Source organism: Eptesicus fuscus, chromosome 11 (genome assembly GCF_027574615.1).
Source record: "Eptesicus fuscus isolate TK198812 chromosome 11, DD_ASM_mEF_20220401, whole genome shotgun sequence".
Classification (NCBI taxonomy): Eukaryota; Metazoa; Chordata; class Mammalia; order Chiroptera; family Vespertilionidae; genus Eptesicus; species Eptesicus fuscus.
In genome coordinates, this window is record NC_072483.1 from 32,211,811 (window position 1) to 32,232,070 (window position 20,260).

Genomic DNA, 20,260 nt, shown 5'->3' on the forward strand with positions numbered 1-20,260 from the left:
TTGTTTTGTTATGCTGTTAGCTTTAATTTGACCATGCCTGTGAATTACACAAGTTTTTATTTTGAGCTAGTTGCCAAGTACATGAAAAAATAATTGTTTTACTGTGGTCCATGGGCCCTGTATATTCAGTTGCTTTTCTGTAATTGTCAACTCTACTCCAATAAGGATATGAACTAAACGTTGTGTTCTGGTCATACTTTTAATGAAAATGAAGTAAGTGTAGAGATTTCTTTAATGGCAAAGAATAAGCTATGTTAGATTTTCCTGTTGCCTGTTCTTTTGAGGAACATGGTTACATACTTCAGCCTGCATTTTCAATATTCAAACCTAGGCACTTAGACTTTATATTAACTTGAGAGGCAATATATATAACTTATGTTTTACCTGAAATACATCTAATTGTTCTTTTTTCCTCTTTTTTTAGATTTAGTTGATCCTGTTGCTTTAGAAACTCCATTGTCTAAAAATCTTGTGGCACAGGTCAGTGCACTTGCTCTTCAGCTGGATTCAGAGGATCTCCATAATTATTCAGGAAGCCAACTATTTGAAATGCACGAGAAACTTGGTAGCATGGCAAACTCTATAATAAAAAATCTGCAGTCACGTTGGAGATCACCAGCTCATGATAATTCCGTTTAGTATTTTAAGACAAAGTTGAAACTTTTAAAATTTTCACTGAGTTTGTTATTTCATAAAATAAGTTCTGAAATATGGCACAATTTCAGACTGAATGTTTTCAAAATTGGTAACATTTCAGAACCTGAAGGGCAATGACTTATGTAAGTTCAATTTTGTAAGTTCATTATGTAAGATGATTTTTTTGATATTACGTATTTTATTGGCTGCTATGCATAATTTTTCCAAAATTTTAAATTTACTTAAATGTGAAAGCAAAAACTAGAAACAAGCAGACATTTCACTTAAACTCATGCATATTCTGATTAAACATTTTATGAAAAATATCTTATTTGAAGTAAAATTGAAATTTCTTATTTGGATTTTTTGCTGAACTGATAAAAGGTGTTTATACTTGATTTTTTAAAAAAATTATATTTGTTGTGCCTAAGGTTTAAGAAATTTGGTCTTGGTAAAATATACTATATGTGCGATGTAAAAGAATTAGAATGTTTTTCACTGATTTTAACTATGGACAACTTTTAAGAAAAACCAAAAGTTTCAGGTTTTGGGTTAAAGTATTAAAGCAGACTTTACTAAAATGCACACCATTCATTTATTTGCATTAGCAAATATTTGTACAACAGCATTTGCCTGTGAATATTTACTTTTTGTGGGGATATAGTATTCATTTTAAAATGCACGACTACTTGTACATTATGTATAGATTACAATGTTTTTAATTTATAAATTTCAGCTTTCGTTAATTGCGTGTTTTTCTGAAGCTTCTTGTGAATACTTTTGTGTAATAGAAAATATTTTGTATATATTAAATACTGAGATATCAGTATGGACAATAGAAGTGCTTTGTGGACTTGCTGCAGATGTTTGTAGGATTCTGTATTTACAAATGAAACAGCAAATAGTTTTGTACTTAGTAAATAGTCTCAGTTAAAACATAAGTTTATTTTCTTAACCAAAGTGAGTAAAATTAATAGAAATGAGAAAGTGTTACATGACAGTTTTACTATTCATATCTATACTTTTTTTTTGTCTTTTGGAAGAGGGTATCAGCCACTAGAAAGCATGCCTCATTATATTTCTTTTTAATAGAGTTAGAGTATTTTCATTACAACTTGGACTAGAAGAAATTTAGTTTATCTGCTCTTTTCACCTGCACCTAAAGCAAACTTGGAAGAAATTTTAAACTATTTTTTTGAAATATGTGTGTTTTGCCTACTTTTCAAAAAATAGGGTGTATATAGTTAAAACATTTGTGAATTGTATTGACTAATATTAGTGCCTGACTTCCCTATTGTTTGTTTGTTTTTTTCGTAATGAGAGTATCTCATTTGTTCTCTGAATAGAATGAGTGAGCGATCAGTTTCCCGCTTTATTCAGAACTAACCCCTACTTAAAAAGGCACACATTCTTCATATTTTGGAAATTTAATGTTTGTCTTAATTCGCTTCTATATTCAGAAGGGGGCCACCAGTCAGCCACAAAAAAAAAAAAATAGTGTCTTTTGTAATTGTAAATCCATGGTCATTACAAATATTTTGGGGTCTAAGTTTGAAATTTTTATACCAAGGATGGTTTTAAAAGAAATTCTGGGGGCATTGAATTGAGGATTGTAGCTTGAAGAAATAACATGAAATATAAGAATATTTTTATATTGTCTATCATTTCCCAAATATTATTTGACAGTAAAGAGGCATATACTTTTTAGTGGACAGTTGTGTATGTGTGTTTCAAATGAGTCAAAATTACCTCATTTCCTGACTACATATTTTAATGTTTGTGTGAACTAAAAACTTGATGGTGGAATGAAATTCTTGGGAAAGTGAACAGTATAGCAGAAAATGGGACCAAAATGATTACCATTCACTTAAGTCACTGAATTTGATACTAGCATAGGTATTAATTTATAACATTTGTGATTCAACAAGGATATGTTTTAAAATATTTGAGGGCAAAGATTAATTTGCTAAGTCATCATTGTTGATATAGTTACAAGTTTATCTCTGAGGAACCATGCTTACAATATTCTTGCCTTAAAATTTTCTGCAAATTTTCCCGAGTAGAAAAATGCATTAATGTTCCTTAATTAACTCCATTGTGTGGCTTCATTATTAAAGTTAACTCAGCTTTTTCAAATATTTTCTAATGGTTAATAAAACATGACAGTAATACTCAAATGTAATTTATTTTGCATTTACTAAAAGGACCGAGGTGCATTCAGAAGCATAGTAAGATTTTTTATGTTCCAAAATGGATTTCATAGTGGATTTAAATTTTCAATATTTGAGTGAGCCCATTAAAGGTGCTCTGCTGTTTGAACAAGTTTGGAAGCCATTGTTGAATGGTGTACGGCTTTTGCTTTAATTCTGTATAGTAAAGGCTGAGTCAAGTTTAGTGATGATGCTGTTTGATAATGTAAAAAATAAGACTTAAATCTGAACAATAAGAGCATGGTAGTTCTTTTTATGTATAAGAATCATATGACTGCAAAGCAAGTGAGATTATATATAGCCTAAAATAAAAGTGGCAGGGCAAGAAACAAAGTTGTTAGGGGCAAATGGGATGTGTGTGTAAAGTATACAAGTAGAATTTTTTAAAAAGGGTAACAAGGAATGAAAAAATTTAAATAACTGTTTAAAACACTGGCTTAGTTGAACTTGAACAGGAGTTAAGAGAGGGCCGGGTCATGTTTCCCCTTAATGCCATGTCTTCCAACTTTGGCTTGATAATTCAGTAAGAATTATTCTTATCAATTTATAGGGAGATCAGTTGTTAACATTATTAGATGAAGACTTGAGTGAGTAGGGGAAAAACTGTTAACTCATCATTAGTACAACCCATGTCCAATTTATTCTCAAGTCTTTAGAAAGGTCTTGTACTTTGTATACAAACAGTGGAAGTTTTGACTTTTAACAGTGTTTCTCAAATTTGCATGTATGTGTGAAAATGCAGATTTTGTCAGTACGTCTGTGGTGGGGCACAATCCTTGATTTCTCAAAAACTTCCACATGACATACTAAATAGTGATGTCTGTGGACTGCACTTGTCCTAGCGAGGCTGAAGAAGCTTCAAGCTGTGAGTTTTGGATAGCCCAAAATGATTTAAGTCCTTATAGTTATTGTCACAAAAAATAAAAGCTAGTCTTTTTTTAAAAGTAACTTTCAAATTTATGAATTGGAGATAGAACACTTCAAATTAAAGTTCAAATGGCAAAGAAAGTTTAAGGTAGTATTTTGCCACATTTGGAGCCTTGTTAATGTGGAAGATTTATATTTTTAAATAGGCAGATAAAAATCTTATTAAGCAGTTTGGACAATGAGTCTTGGATTATGTTCTGATTTTTAAAAAATATTAAAGTAAATTTTAAAATATTAGAGATGGCATTTAGTTTCTAAATGAATCTTGCCTTCTAAGTTACGGGACTTCATTATTTTATTTATAAACATTGAAAATAGACCACCCCAAAGGTTAAATGGCAGTGAAGTTAGCAATGTGACAGCTCTGTCTTGACATTGTACTGAAGACGTCTGGTGTCTTTTTTAAGGTACACGGTTGAAAATTGCAAAATAGAGTTTGAAAGACAGAGTTGAATAATTGTATTCTCTAAACATGAGTGTTTCTTGGCATTCTGTTAAGACACTGTATTTCTCTCACATATTTAAGTACTCTTTTTTTGGTAAGAGCTACCCTCATCCAAAGCATTTAAGAAAAGGTAGCTAGAAGTTAAGTGATGTACTTACTAAATTGTTTTATCAAAATTTACTGACCTCTTGATCTATGAAACAAATCTGGGCTTTGTGGCTTGTAATGGCCCAACTAATATATTTATTATATGCCAGGCTTTGTATATTGCTTTTGAAAGTATACATTAAAATCTGAGTCATTTGGATTTGAAGATGTATAGATATTTAATGGAACAGTAGTCTTAACAGAATTGAGTATTTATGCAGTTCTCTGGAATATAATGCTAAATTTTACAGTGTGGTCTTATCATTTTTTCTTGACATGACAAACCCTTCAAAGAACAATTAAAACCGAACATGAATTGTCAAGCTGTATAAATGCTTACTCCCCTGAAATATACTATTAGAATGGAAGATAATCTTTTTTTTTTTCTTTTACCTGAGTATAAGTTTGAAGGCAGTATTTTAAATGAAGGTCACAGAGAAGAAAAATAAACAACCTAACTTTTGTCTTCATAGCAGAGGAAGCATTATCTTTAGGCCACGGTGTACTGATTTGTAATTGTGGGTAAAACTGTGCTTATTAGACAGCAGGTTTATATGTTGATAGAGATTGATGCACTGATAAGTGATAAAATTTCCAACAAGAGGCAGCATTATTTCTTAAATAGATAAAATGCATGTAACTAGAAAGCTGACCTTCAAAATAGTGTCATGGAACTGAAAATGAATATAGTGTAGCAGTTATTTTCATAGTTAATTGAATAACAATACTCAAAAGAATTTTTATTTTTATAGAACGGGAACTTTGTAATAGAAAAATGGAATTAAGAACACAATCAGTTTTGAATATAAGGACAAAGATGGCAGTCTTAACTAGTATGTTTTTATAGATCAGGGGATGATAAACTACAGCTGGACACCTGTTTTTGTATAAATTCTATGAGCGAAGAATGGTTTTTACATTTTCTAAATGGTTGAAAAAAAGAATATTTTGACATTTGAAAATATATGAAGTTAATATTCAGTGTCTATAAGACATGACAGGAATACAGATTTTATTGGGATACAGCTATGTTTTTATATATTATCTTTGGTGGCCTTCCAGCTACAGCAGCAGAGTTGAGTGGTCTGACAGACTGACCTGTATTACCTAGCTTTAACTGCCTGGCCTTGATGTAGATTTTACAGATTCCTGTTACAAAGGGTAGTTTTGTTTTTGTTCACACATGGCATGTAGTCAGTTTGGTTATTTGCTTCTAGCTGGTGGGAGGAGGATCTAGCTTCCTTAATTTCTTAATCCTGTTGCTGTTATTTAGGTTTTACTTTATAAAATGGGTTCCCCTATTCCATTTATGTTTTCTTACTATTGTGCAAGTACACATATTCTAGAAGATACTAGTACTTTTAAGGAACATTTTTTTTCTTTCTTTAATCTTAAAATATAGTTAATATGTTTGCCATGGATATTAAGGAACCATGAAGCGTCAGAGGAAGGCATCTGGCACTAATGGTTAAGTCACAGTTTGCTTTCTGAGTAATTGCATTGCTTTCAAACTACCTCCTGTGGATAGACTTGACTAATACGCGCTTAGAGAAAGACAAGAGAAGTCAAATCAGACATTTATTAGCCCCATAATATTTTTGTTCTGATGACTTGATAAACTTTCTAAGAGAGCTTAGTTTTGCATTCAGAAAGTATTTATATTTGGTAAGTTAAATGACTTAAGTTGAATCCTCATAGAAGTACCTGTTCATTCCTCAGTTAACTCCATTAGTAGATCGGAAATAAGGGTGTAGTCAGTTTTATCTGTGTAATGCTTTATACAATGTTTGCCACAGCTGGACCTATACTAATAGTATATTTTCAGGTTCAAGACTGGATTGAGGGAGGGAAAAAAACCTTATGATTCACAGTAAAAATTTTCATGACCTACTGAGTTGTTATCACTTGCCAATTGAAACTGGACATTGAAACATTTTAAAGAAATGCACTTTAATCTGAAATAAAAGTATGAAAACTAAACCATAATGGTACTTGTTTGTTTGGTTTGGGGTTTTTATTTATTATTTTAATGAGACCTGAATTGAAGAACATTGTATTCCTCTACAAATGAACCATTCACTTTTGCCTCCTTTTATGGCCTATTTTTAACTATAGGTTTTCTGTTTTATGAGTTCCACACACTTTTTAATCCATATTTTTAAAATTTTTTTAAAAAAGAAATGGACTTGGTGATGTTGAAGGATAACATTAGTTTATTATGGTTGCTATAACAACCACAGACAGTGGCTTAAACAGCAAATTTGCTGCCTTAGTTCTAGACTCTGAGATAAAGTGTCCTTTAAGGCTGTGTGGAAACTGTTCCATGCCTCTGTGTCCTAGCTTCTGGTGGTTTGTTGGCACTTCTTGGCTCTCCTGGCATATAGAAGTATCGCCCCAAGCTCTGCTCTCATCTCCACATGATGTTCTCCCTATGTGTTTGTCTACTTGTCCAAATTTCCCCCTTAGAAAGGCACCAGTTCCATTGAATCAAGGCCTACCCTTAGGATCTCATCCTAACTAATCTGCAATTACCCTATTGACAAGGTCATATTCTGAGGTTGGGGGTGGGGGAGAGGGCGGGGAGGGGATGGCAAAAACCCATAACATTTCACAAGAGAGTGGCATTGAGTAGTACCGGGGAGCACATTATCTCCATTATAACCTTTTGAATATGACATGAATTTCTAGTCACACAAAGGACTTCTCCAGTGTCAATGCACTGACAAAAATGGGGCCCCTAACAGATGGCTACAAAGTGGAATGAAGAGGAATGTTGAACATTAGGTAGTGTTTTAAGGTGTGTCAATTGCGGTTTAATTTTTAGAAAATGTGATTATTAGGAATCGCACAAGGTAGTGGGAGGAAAGCATTGGTGGGGAAAGAGAACAAGATTAAATTAACCCTGAGTTGATAACGAGGCTAGGAGATGGGTAGCGTAGAATTCTCAACCTTTGTATATGTTAAAATTTTTTAATTGAAGCTTTTAAAAAACAAATTAGATAAATGTTATGTCTGTTTTTTCTTTGTATAGCAACTATAAAGTGCTTGGGCAGCTCTTCGAAGTGAATGGGAAATTTGAAAACTAAAACGTATTGTAACTGAGCATATTGGATGTTCCCCAAATTTAGGGGAAAACTAGTGTACAATGGGATTTTTGCCCAGCTTAACCTGGATTTTTAACCCAGTTTAAGTGAAGATTGAAGACTTGGCATGGGGAGAGTGGCTCTCTCCACCACTAGGCTGCTTAGGAATGGTCTGCCTTTTTCTAGGGTCTATAAGTTTAATCAGGACAACAACTGTCTCTTGTTCATCACTCAAACCCCAGCGTCTCGCACAGTGCCTACCAAACAGGTGTAGTCGCAGATCATTCGCAACTGTGGGCACTCTTCGCTAGTGTACTCCCTGAGTCTCAGACACATTAAGAAGTCTGTGGACACTACACCACTGTGATGCCCATAGGCTGGCCCACCATCTAAATCTAGCGGGTGCAGGCTCTGCATGCTGAGCCATGGCCCTGGACGAATCCCAGATGCCGCAGGAGGCTGGGGACAGCGGAGGCCTATGCGACTGTCACGGTGGACTGCCCAGAGTCCTAGCAGCGTCTGCGCACCTCCCAGCAATGTCGGTTCTTGGTTCTTGAGTTCTAAAAAAAGAATTCTGAGCCACGAACTCCAGTGCTAGAAGAAGTTGATTTAGCATGCAAAGGGAGAGTGCACTCTAAGAGGAGATTTGAGCAGGCCGCTCAGAGAACTGCCTTGGCCTTTTAGAAAGTCAGAGGCAGAAGTAGTGAGCCCGCTGGACTGTGTAGACTCAGGAAATAAGTTACAACAGCAAAAGAAGGGTTCTTGGAAACAGGTTCAGAGGATTAGCCTGGGATGAGCTGCTGCTGCCCACCACTCCCCTGGTTGCAAGAATTGTGTGTCCCTTAGAGCTTAGGAAAAAGAAAGCAGAGATACATGCCTGAAGAAGGCACAGGCGAGCTCTAGAGAGAGAGTTCACCTTGGGTCCTTTGTCTTAAAGGTTTTTATCTGTTTACTAAAGGAGGAATTTTAGGAGGTCTCAGGGAAGGATCTCAACAGAATATTCATCAGCTTTCCAGGGGTGTCCTTTAATAGACCAATTCATCAAAATGAGAGTGTAGCCCTGGCCAGAGAGGCTCAATTTGAGTATCGTCCCTTTTATAGAAAGGTTGGGGTTTGATTCCCAGTCAGGACACATTACCTAGTTAGGGGTCCTCAAACTTTTTAAACGGGGGGCCAGTTCACTGTCCCTCAGACCGTTGGAGGGCTGGACTATAGTTTTAAAAAAACTGAACAAATTCCTATGCACACTGCACATACCTTATTTTGAAGTAAAAAAAACAAAATGGCAAAAACACCCGCATGTGGCCCTCGGGCCGTAGTTTGAGGACGCCTGATAGATTGTAGGTTCAATCCCTAGTTGGGCACGTAAGGGAAGGCATCCAATTGATGTGTCTCTCTGACATCAATGTTTCTCTCCCTCTATTAAAAAGAGGGGGAGAAACATGGTTAGGATCATGGTCTCTACTGATTGGTCATTGCTAAGGTAGGGGGTCATTGGTCATTGCATCTGGTCCTGCTGTCAGTCATGATGTTGCTTCATCTGGTTTTGCTGCTTTTCTGGGCCTGGAACTGAAGCACAGCTGACACCTAGATGGTACCCCTAATTTGACCAAAACTCTGTCTCTGTGATCAACAGACCTGAGGCTTTGTTCCTAAGATTATTGGATGCTGATCAGAACCTCATGTGCCTGAGGGCTTAATGCTTAAGAGAGGGGTCATGCAAGGGAGAAGGAAGCAGGTGAGTCAGAGTACTGGTGAGGCCAATTTAAATCAGCTGTCTCAGTGTCCCGTTTGCCAAGGAATTTTCCTGGCTTCTTACTACAGGCAGTCCTCGGGTTATGTTGGACTCGACATACGTCGTTTCGTGGTTACGTTGCCATCTGCCATTTATTAAAAAAAAAAAAGTTCCATCATTTCGACGTATGACATGTGCTTTATGTTTATTTTTTAATTTAATTTTATTGTTTAAAGTAGTACATATAGCTCCTTTCCCCCCCCCCATAGACCTTCCCCCAGCCTCCCCTAACCCCTGTCACATGTCCTCATCCTACCCACCCCACCCCCCAGTGTCTTGTGTCCATTGATTGTGCTTATATGCATGCATACAAGTCCTTAGGTTGATCTCCTTCCCCCCCTCACCAACACTCCCCAGCCTTCCCACTGTAATTTGACAGTCTGTTCAGTGCTTTACTGCCTCTGTGTCTATCTTTTTGTTCATCAGGTTATGATGTTCTTTATTTTCCATAAATGAGAGAGATCATGTGGTATTTTTCTTTCATTGCCTGGTTTATTTCACTTAACATAATGCTCTCCAGGTCATCCATGCTGCTGCAAATGGTGAGCATTCCTTCTTTTTTATGGCAGCCTAGTATTCCATTGTGTAGATGTACCACAGTTTTCTGATCCACTCATCTGCTGACGAGCACCTAGGCTGTTTCCAAATCTTAGCTATGGTGAATTGTGCTGCTCTGAACATAGGGGTGCATATTTATTCTTTCTGATTGGTGTTTCTAGTTTCTTAGGATGTATTCCTAGAAGTGGGATTACTGGGTCAAATGAGAGTTCCATTTTTAGTTTTTTTGAGGAAACTCCATACTGTTCTCCACAGTGGCTGCACCAGTCTGCATTCCCACCAGCAGTGCACGAGGGTTCCTTTTTCTCCGAATCCTCGCCAGCACTTGTCGTTTGTTGATTTGTTGATGATAGCCATTCTGACAGGTGTGAGATGGTACCGCATTGTCATTTTGATTTGCATTTCTCGGATAATTAGTGACTTTGATCATGTTTTCATATGCCTCTTGGCCTTCCTTCTGTCTTCTATCGAAAAGATTCTATTTAGGTCCATTGCCCATTCTTTATTATTTATTTACCACAGGTAAAGGTCAGGCGTTGTTATCTTTCTTTTAAACTTTTTTTACTGTTTCACTTCATTACTGCTGTGTATGTGCTCCATGTGAGTGACGTAGGTGCTTATGCAAGTGGGTTCTGACTTAACGGCGAAAATCGCCTTATGTGACGCCGTAGGAACGGATCTCCAATGTAACCTGAGGACCTACTGTATTATGCCTCATGGGGCAGCAGTATAACTACAGCTCTAAAGTAACATGGACAGATTTTTTTTAGAAAGGGTACTCTGCTAACTTGAGTATTAAGCCATCATTGGCTGGCACTCCACCTTTTGCCCTCTTAATACCTTTGTCACCTAAAGCCAGCCCACTGGATTCAGAAGAGAAAGATCCCCGAGGTTAGGATTGGATCCAACACTGTTTCTAAAACTTTATAAGCTGAGCCGTAAAGGAAACTTGTGGAACACAAGTATGCATAGAGTTTTGATAAAATCTATGCTTGTGCATTTTTAACAGTACATTTTTTTAGTGAAATGTTTGTTTTATTGAAATGTTCATTTGTAGATCATCATAAAACTATTAAAGATAAATAATGCTGCTCTAGTCGGTTTTGCTCAGTGAATAGAGCATTGGCCTGTGGACTGAAGGGCCCTGGGTTCGATTCCAGTCAAGTGCACATACCTCAGTTGCAGGCTCCCGGCCCTTGTCGGGGACTTGTGGGAGGCAACCAATTGATGTGTCTCTCACATCAGTGTTTTTCTCCGTTTCTCCCTCTCCCTTTCACTCGCTATAAAAATCAATGGAAAAAATCCTTGGGTGAGGATTGAAAAATAATAAATCTCATTCCATCAGTGGCATTTATTGCAGAATTATATATTTTATTAGTTACTAGCTTATACCAGTTTGTATTGACTATCAGCTTATAACTTCAGAACTGGATTAGAAATAAAAGCATCAGCATTCAGTAAGCATGGAAAAGGTGAACATCTCTGCCATTTTCCCTTTAACGTATACATGTTCACGTTGTTTTAGAAAAGAAATAATGTTAAACATTTCATAATGCAGAAATGGGTTGATACAGCAATAATATAACATTGCAGAAACTTTTAAAATGTCTATTCTGAAATTAAACTTGATTTTAAAACCCCAAAGAAAGTTTGATAGTGGCAATTTAAAAAATAATGAACATATGGATTTAATGTTGTCCTTTGTCTTATGTGCAAGTCCAGAAGATAATAAAGTAAAACAGTTTAATAATTGGACAGATTAGTCATGCTAACTTTTCTACTGGAGAATTGTTTAGGTTCATATATGAACAAATTGAAAGATGGTACAACAATAAATCATATGGACACAAAATCATTAGGCAGCTTGAGAACTTGGTAATAGTGGAGAATCTAAACTGAAATCCTGACGGCAGGAGTTGTAGATCCTGTAGGCAGGCATGATGCTTTGAAATGCCTAAATAGCTTCAACATAGTTGGCTGGGAGCATGCCGGTCCTGCCGGTCCTCTGCACAGTGCCATACATCCAACCTTCATCTATAGCTTGAACATTCACTATAGCATCTCCATCCTTGAAGGACACCTCATCAGCATCAGCAGCCATGTAGTCGTACATGGCGCGGAAGATTTTCTGTTTGTGAGAGTGGAAAGAAAAGGGGGAGATATGTTAGATTTGCAACAATTAACCCAAACTCTCAATTTTAAGGTCTCTTATAACTTACTCCATAAACTTAAGTTGCCCAAAAGAGAATGTACAACCACCAACAAGGAAGTAAAAAGACTAGCAGAAAATATTTGCAAATCATGTATCTGATAAGGGATCACTATTCAAAATATCTAAAGAACTACAATTCAATACCACACACACAAAGGTGGGGGCAAAGGATCTGAATTCTCCTAAAAAAGTATACAAAGAACCAATAAGCACATGAAAAGATGCACAACATCACTAGTCATAAGGGAATTGCAAATCAAAAAGAATGAAATATCACTTTTCACACACCAAAATGGTGAAGAGCAAAAAGACAGACAATAACAGTTGATGGGGAAGATGTGGAGAAATTGGAACCTTCCTAAACTGCTGATGGGAATGTAAAATGTGCAGCCATTTTGGAAAACAGTTTTGGGAGTTCTTCCCATGTTAAACATAGAGTTCCCATATAACCCAGCAATTCTCCCAGGGTGTAGACCCAAGAGGAATAAAAACATGTCCATCCAATAACTTGTATACACTTACTCATTCACAACAGCATTATAACAGCCAAAGAAATGAAACAACTCATGCCCACCAAGATGAATGAATTTTTTAAAAAGTGGTATTTCTATACAATGGAATATTATCTACCTAATAAAACAGTAATATGCAAATTGACCACACCTTCGCTACACCCAAACCATGCCCACCAGACAAAGCCACGCCCACCAGCCAATCAGGGCAAGTATGCAAATTACCCAACAAAGATGTTGGTTAATTTGCATACGCTGAGGGAGAGAGGAGTGAAGACTGAAGACAACTTAGAAGGACGAGGGAGGAAAAGCCGAAAGCAAGGTGGCTGCCAGAGGGAAAGCCCAGGCGGGGTGGGGCGGGGTGGAGCTGGGCGGGCGGCAGCAGCCTGCGAGTGCAGGCGCAGCAGCCACAACGGCAGTGCATGCGGCCTCAGCATCTGCTTGCAGGATTTTTCCTGCAAATGGGCTACTAAAAAGGAATAAAGCACTGATACCTGATACAACATGGATGAACTTCAAAACATGAAGTAAAAAAAGCCAGTCACAAAGATCTCTTGTGTGATTCATTTATATGAAATGTCAATATGTACATAGAGGCAAATATATACAGACAGAAAGTACATTAGTGGATGCCTAGCATTGGATAGAGAATGGAGGGAAAGACCCAGGATAGGGAGTGACTGCTGATGGATACAGGGTATTTTTTTGGGTGATGAAAATGTTCTAAAATTGCATTATGGTCATGTTGAACAACTCCAAATGAACTAAAATTCAGTGGAATTGTACATTTCAAATGATGAACTTCCTAGTACGTTAATGTATTCAACATGGATATGTGTCCATGTGAAATATGTGGACTTGTTTATATGTGGACTGTTTTTTCCCTTTGGAGGAGGTCAAACTTGTGTTTTGTAGAAGAATTTGAAAAACCATAACAATATTGCAGGTATCTCTCACTTTGGGAATTTGGGAGCATACCAGTAGTATGCTGACTTATAATTATTTTAGGGTCCATTTTTGGACTTTATCTTCTTTTAATTCCCCCCCCCCCCCCCCCCGTCACCATTTATTTCCCCTATAATGTCTTCCACCTCCAGCTTCCACCCTCCCTGGACTTTATATTTTTCAAAAATCTATCCCCATGCTAAATCCATATTTAATTATGATAGCTTTGCATATGTTTTCCTTTAACATGGTTAAGTCCTTTCCTATTGTCATTTTCAAAATTTACTTGGTTATTCTTGCATCTTTACTCTTTCAAATAAATTTTAGGGTTAACATACAACATTTAAAAAATGCTTTTGGGATTTTGATTGCCTTGAATTTATGGATTTATTTTAGGAGATATGACATCCTTATATGATTCCCTTCTGAAATATAATGGCTCTCAATTTTAATTTTTTAGATCTTCATTTACATCTTTTAGTAGATAGTTTTCTTCATACTAATATTTCAATCCTAAATAATTATGTGTTTGTGCTATTATGAATAAGATCTCTCTTAAATTGAGAGTTTTGAAGTAGTCTGGTGAATTGTAAACATGATTTGACTCACCTTTTCAATATATATATTAACAGGAGAGGTCTAAGATATGACATGTTCATGTGTGTGGTGTGCATACAGATATACTGTATATTCTTGAAGAATGATTCCAAGCAGCATACGTCTTAGTTTAAATTAGTGGGTGGGACTAAAGAGCCCAAACTAATTTGCTTTGTTGTTGTTTTGTTTTAAATCATTGAATAATGCTTTATAATTAGTTTTAGTTTTGTAATGAAGGTTTTCTGATATTGCTATTAACCTGAGATGTGTTGTAAAAACAACAACACACACAGCATCATATAAAGTAGAAAGTGTGGTGCAAGAAAATCAGAATGCCTATCATTATTTTTGTACATATCAAAAAAGTAAGAATGATTTGAGTAAGTTCTTTATTATTTACTTACTCCAGCAGTAGATGGGTGAGATGGGATAGAGGATACCGTTGTCTGTTGGGTGGCAACTGAAGATGATCGTTGTTGTGGGAGCACTGTGGTTTTTGCATGTTTGTAAGCTGAAAGGAAGGAAGAAATAGTTTATAAGAAGAAAATATAGCCAGACATCATTAAATCTATGTTCAGCTGCTGAACAGTGCTGGCTTTCCCCATAATTTAAAAATAATAAATTCCAAGAAAGGAGAAATGAAACATCTAACTCATGTGTCCCCTCCACAATTCTAGTCTTTTCTCATTAGAAGAAAGAATCCAGCCCTAGCCTGTTTGGCTCGGTGGATAGAGCATCAGACAGCAGACTGAAGGGCCACAGGTTTGATTCTGATCAAGGTCTCTCTCATGCTCGGATTGCAGGCTCGCAGCCAATCAATTATTCTCATCATTGATATTTCTATGTCTCCCTCTCTGTTCCTATGCCAATAAAAATATTTTTTAAGAAGAAGAAGAAAGAATCCAGATTTATTTATTTATTTATTTATTTAATAGTGGCATGGGGTGGGAGGAGCCGGGGGTGGTGGTGTCCCTCAGCCCGGCCTGCACCCTCTCCAATCTGGAACCCCTCAAAGGATGTCCTACTGCCAGTTTACAGGGATCGGGCCTAAACCAGCAATCGGACATCCCTCTCGCAATCCGGGACTTCTGGCTCCTAACCGCTCACCTTCCTGCCTGCCTGATTGCCCCTAACCACTCTGCCTGCCGACCTGCTCGCCCCCACCTGCCCTCCCCACAGGCCTGCTCGCCCCAACTGCCCCCCTGCTGGCCTGCTCACCCCAAACTGCCCCCCCACCACTGTTCTGATCACCCCCAACTGAACCCCACTGACGGCCTGCTCGCCCCCAACTGGCCTCCCCCCTGGTGTGCTCAGCCCCAACTGCCTCCCCCGCCCTGGGCTGATCACCCCCAACGGCCCCCCACACCGGCCTGATCACCCACAATTGCTGTCCCATCCTGGCCTGATCACCCACAACTGCCCTCCCCTCTTGGCCTCTAAACGCCTCTACCTCGGCCCTGTAACCATGGTTTTGTCCAGAAGAACATCTGGAAGATTTCCTGGAAGGTCTCCCAGTCTAATTAGCATATTACCCTTTTATAAGTATAGATTACTCAAAGCTTCTGTTATAGTAGCCGCCAGTGAGCTGGCCGACCATGAGGTCCGAGTCAGCACCACCCACTTGTACCTGTTGAGGTTGCAGAGAAGAAGATGCCGCCGTTGCTGTAGGTGGACAGGTGGTGGTCGGCACCTTCTGAGTGCTCAGACTTCTCCTCGCCGCCACTGACGCTCAAAGCACTGGCTGATCGCGACTGTTCCCGGCTCCGGCGCTGAGCTTGGGCTGTGGAGGTGAGATTTAGAGAAGGAGCAGAGATGAAACGTTGATGGCAGGAATCCCTAGCAGTATTTGAATCTCCATTGGTTTTTGTTTATTTGTTACCAAGCACGATCTTAAGTAGCTTTCCATGGATGAAGCCCCCAGAGCACTTATGATAGATTGTGTCATCCTCACTTTCCAGATAACAGTTTAATTACCAAAAGGCAGGTGATGGTGAAGTGGTACAGCCAGGCTGGCAATCCCAGAGTCTGTCCCTGAGACTGCTCCTTCCCTCCATCCAGCCCATTGTCCTGCCTCACCAGAATGAACACATGGTCATATTCACATTCACACTCCAACTTTGCCTTCAGAAAGTCCTCCCTGACTTCCAGGTCCGTTTAGATGCCTTTTCTCTGTGTTCCTCTGTGTCCAGACCTTTCAAACGGTACTGTCAAGGAGTAACCACTGGTTTACTCGTCTTTCTTCATCAGTCAACTAGAGTATAAGTCCTTTGAGGACGGGCACTACATGTTATTTGACTTAACATGAATAGAAGGCATAAAGGCATGCATGTGACCTCTTTAATTGAATGACTAATCTTTGACATAAGTCAGTTCAGAAAGTTGCTAAAGGTCAAATCCATTCTTCCCTTTGCCTATGTATTCTTTCCCCCCATTATTTCTCTCATAGAAAGACTTACACTGAGGGAGACTTACACGGAGGCAGTGAAACTTGACTAGACATGAGTTTGGCCCACCAGTCAAGGTGTTTTTATGCTGAATGGGCAACTCAGGAAATTGAAAGCCCTCGAGGAAAGGAACTTCAGAAAGTCATTGACACTAGCCCACTAAATGATGACATTTTTGTTGGGATCCTTTTGTGGCATAACGTACCATTAATCATGTGTAAGCTTCGGGATTGAATGTTGTCTTCTGCTGGGTCATAGTCAAAAACTGAGCCAGGATTAGTACGCCAGACACGTAAACCTGAAAGGGAGATGAAGGATCAGAGCAGATGTTCTTGGACTCTCTCAATGACGTGGAGAGCTAGATATGAACTTAATCATAGGAGGAGTGATTTAGCTTAGGTTCCAGTCGTGTCTCCTCCTCCTTGGAGATCAAAGCATAAATAAGAGAGGTCAGGCTTGCAAGTCATGAAATAATAGAGGTTTTCTTTCACACCTAATGAAACACAAATTGAGGTCCTTTATCCTTTGCCTCGCTGTAGATAATTCACTTCCGTTCCTCTACCCCCTTACCTTCAAGTCCATTTCCCCACTATGGCTCAGTCACCTGTAATAGTCTCCTGATCCTGGTCATTCCGTTTTTGTTCCATTTGCACCACTTTTCTCTGAATCCCTCTGTAGTTAATGTCACTGAAGTCCTGTGTGTTCTTCTTCACTCGTTCAGTGATAGGGTCAGTCACCACCGGCGTGAAGCAACCCTTGTGCTTCTCAAAGTCTTCATGGTATTTCACCTGAAAGTTCATGAATTCGTTTTGTGAAAACATGATGGTGGATCATTTCCTTTGCCCCGGGTGCCCACAGGCTGGCCAACCAATCCGGAGAGTTCCTGACTCACGGTTGAGATGTGGCGTTGGGTCTCTCTCACCCGTCTCATCTCTGGGGTGTCCAAGACATAGGCAGCCTTGCCTTGTATTTGTTTCCGGAAGCTATCGGAATAAAGAACCTGGCGGAGGAGAAAAAACGAATGAGCACAGGTCATGGTACTGTCCTCACGCTGAAGCCTCCAACCCTCTCCAACAGGTGGGGGTGGAAGGAGCTGGGGGGAAGCTTGAGTCCGAAGGACCCAGCAAGACCGACCCATCAGTCACATGGAGCAGGTTAGTATGAGGGCGGGTGGGCAGGGCTCGCATCCAGGAGGATCTGTTTTGACTTTGAAAATGTAACTTTCGTTTTCAAAGGAGAAGAGGCACAGTATAATTTTGAAGGGAAAAGGAAGGAAGTGTTCTCTTGAATTTGCTGGGAACTGTAGCCACCAGCATGTCGGATGGTATTTGGTGCTAAATGTGCTAATGACATTTGAAAGAACTATCCTTCAAAACAAGTAATCGGGGTGTGTTTTTTTTTTTTTTTGTAGGTTTATGTCAAGATTTTACCGTATAAACCCATATGCAAATACAGAAATCAAAGTCCTCCAGACACGAAAAAACCAAAACATCAAAACCAGAGAGGGCATCCATTTCAGAGTGTTACCCGTTTCCTAGGGTACCTTAAAAGGAAAGGAACGCTGAAGGCTGGAGGGGTTAGGAAGTCAGTTTGTTCCAGGCGGTTACATAAGACTACCTCCGAGGAAAGTAAAAGGGGCCAGAAAACGTTGGCAATTAACTTGTTACGTCTTAGCAGGATCATTTGGAATTTGAAAGCACAGTTGTGTTAATTTCGGTGTAAATTTTCAGTGGAATGAGGAAGTGCACATTTTTATGAAGTTAAAATGTTATTGTCCAAGTTGTTGCATCCCCCTCTCCCCCCCTTTTTTTTTGTGATCCTAGCAAATACCGAGCTAATGTTTTCTTGGTTGCGCTTAGCTCTCTCCATCTCTGGCGTAACAGGTGTCGGAGTTGCTTTTCTCATGTTCTCTTTGTACAACACCTAGAGGAGCCGAGAGAGGATCCAGACATCAGAGAGCAGAAAACCTTTTCTGAAAACCATCAGCTAGCTGGTGTTATGGCTCAGTTATGTCACACTCGATGAGAGACGCCTCAGGAAGATGAAGCCATTAAGATGTTACTGTGTACAGCACAAGGCGAAGTTCGGGCTGGAGGGGTTGGTCTGTTGTTTTTAAGTAGGTAAAGAAGAATTTTAATAGATAAACAAAAGTTTGGGGAACACAGTGAGGTGAATTAGTGGTGTGACCATCTTTGCCAGGCTTGTTAAAAAGCGTAGCAATTTCTTTTTTCCCCTCTGAAATACCGAGCTAAAGTTTTCTTGATTGCGTTTGACTCTTTCCATCTCAGGAGTAAAGGGTGTGGGGGTCGCTTTCCCCAGGTTGTCTTTGTATAACACCTGTGAGATACAAAGTTGGACCAGAACGTCACTAGGAGGCAATTTTCAGGCTATTAAATATAATGCAATTTGGGTGAGAAAATCCCATGTTTTAATTGATTATTATTAGTGAGGATAGCTCTCAAGAAGAAAGCTTAAAGCCAGTTAATGCCTAAGTGTAGTATGCCATTTAGAGAAGGTTCTAGAAAACTGGCATGTGGTTTGTTTTTAACCTGGGATGGAGTTAGGAGCAGGCCAAACTGCAGGGGTTACTTTGCAAAAATAAAAGCACTTTCTCAAGACAATACCGAGCTAATGTTCTCTTGATTGCGTTTGACTCTCTGCATCTCTGGAGTGACAGGGGTTGGGGTGGCTTTCCCCATATTTTCTTTGTACAAAACCTACATGAGTCCAATGGATCCAAAAAGGCAAAAAGAAGAAGGAAAAAAAAAAGAATTACAGTCACCAAAAGATTAAACAGAACAGGTAACTCGTTAGGAGGCTCAGGGTGCCAAACCATTTGGGCAGTGAGGTTAGACGGAAAGGAAGATGCTTCCAAAGGAAGGTGGCGTAGTTAACGGCAAGACACACGTTTCCAGGGCAGGACCCTGCGCTGACATCCTTGCAGCCTGCAAGACAGAACTGCGGCGTGCGCCCCCTTCACCTTGCCCTGGTCCATGAGTTTCCCGCACCTGCTAGGTCCCCTGAACAGCACTGAGGGGCCTGGGCTGGAATGCCACTGAGGAGGGTGAGGCTGCTCCTCATTTTGCAGAGGGGAACCCCACCTTTTTGCAGCACTTAAACTCAGACACCTCAGGAAAACCGTGGGTCCTTAAGCAAAAGATATCTCCTCTCTTTCCTCCTTGCTATCCTTGTGTTGTGCCTCTTGCTTCAGTTTACTACAACATTCAACTTCCCAGCAATGATGTCACATTATGGTAAGTCAATTAAACACATGGTAACACATCATGACAAATCCTCAACCTCGATGTCTCCCCTCAGTGTCATTCTTGGGGCCACGGGAGGTTTGGGAAATGCCACTCTAGAGGAAGACTTCTGTTAAGGTGGTCATTCTCAAAGTGGGGTCCCTGGGCAGCAAGGTCAGCAGCATCTGAGAACTTGCCAGAAAGACACATTTTCTGGCCCCACACCAGACTTACAGGACGAGAAACAGTGGGGGCGGGACCCAGCAGTCTGGTTTAACAAACCCTCCAGGTGATTCTGGCGCACAACTATTGTAGAAACCGGTAGACGGTGCTCATGTGGAGGCCACAGCGTTCTTCATTACATAAGCTAGAGTCATCCCGACACAAGCCCCAACCCCGGCCATTTATCAACATACAGAATACTGCAGAGCACAAGCTTACAGGAAATGGCTTTCGGTTAGCAGTTAAAGATCATGAAAAAGACAAATAGAACAAAACTAAAATTGG

General features: G+C 39.3%; 2 protein-coding genes across 2 annotated transcripts in view; one reads left to right on the plus strand and one right to left on the minus strand.

The window, feature by feature from the left end:
* RIF1 (replication timing regulatory factor 1) overlaps positions 1-6,374 on the plus strand; it is a 65,727-nt gene extending 59,353 nt beyond the window's left edge. The window contains exon 35 of the mRNA XM_028141239.2: positions 425-6,374. Coding sequence (XP_027997040.2) covers positions 425-639 — 215 coding nt within the window. The 3' untranslated portion in view covers positions 640-6,374. The remainder of the gene's footprint in view (positions 1-424) is intronic.
* A 4,777-nt stretch (positions 6,375-11,151) lies between these two features.
* NEB (nebulin) overlaps positions 11,152-20,260 on the minus strand; it is a 191,668-nt gene continuing 182,559 nt past the window's right edge. The window contains exons 141-149 of the mRNA XM_054723403.1: positions 19,136-19,228; positions 18,756-18,848; positions 18,342-18,434; positions 17,404-17,511; positions 17,116-17,299; positions 16,717-16,809; positions 15,695-15,847; positions 14,472-14,578; positions 11,152-11,929 (exon numbers count right to left, since the gene is read on the minus strand). Of these exons, the coding sequence (XP_054579378.1) occupies positions 11,756-11,929; positions 14,472-14,578; positions 15,695-15,847; positions 16,717-16,809; positions 17,116-17,299; positions 17,404-17,511; positions 18,342-18,434; positions 18,756-18,848; positions 19,136-19,228 (1,098 nt within the window). The 3' untranslated portion in view covers positions 11,152-11,755. The remainder of the gene's footprint in view (positions 11,930-14,471; positions 14,579-15,694; positions 15,848-16,716; positions 16,810-17,115; positions 17,300-17,403; positions 17,512-18,341; positions 18,435-18,755; positions 18,849-19,135; positions 19,229-20,260) is intronic.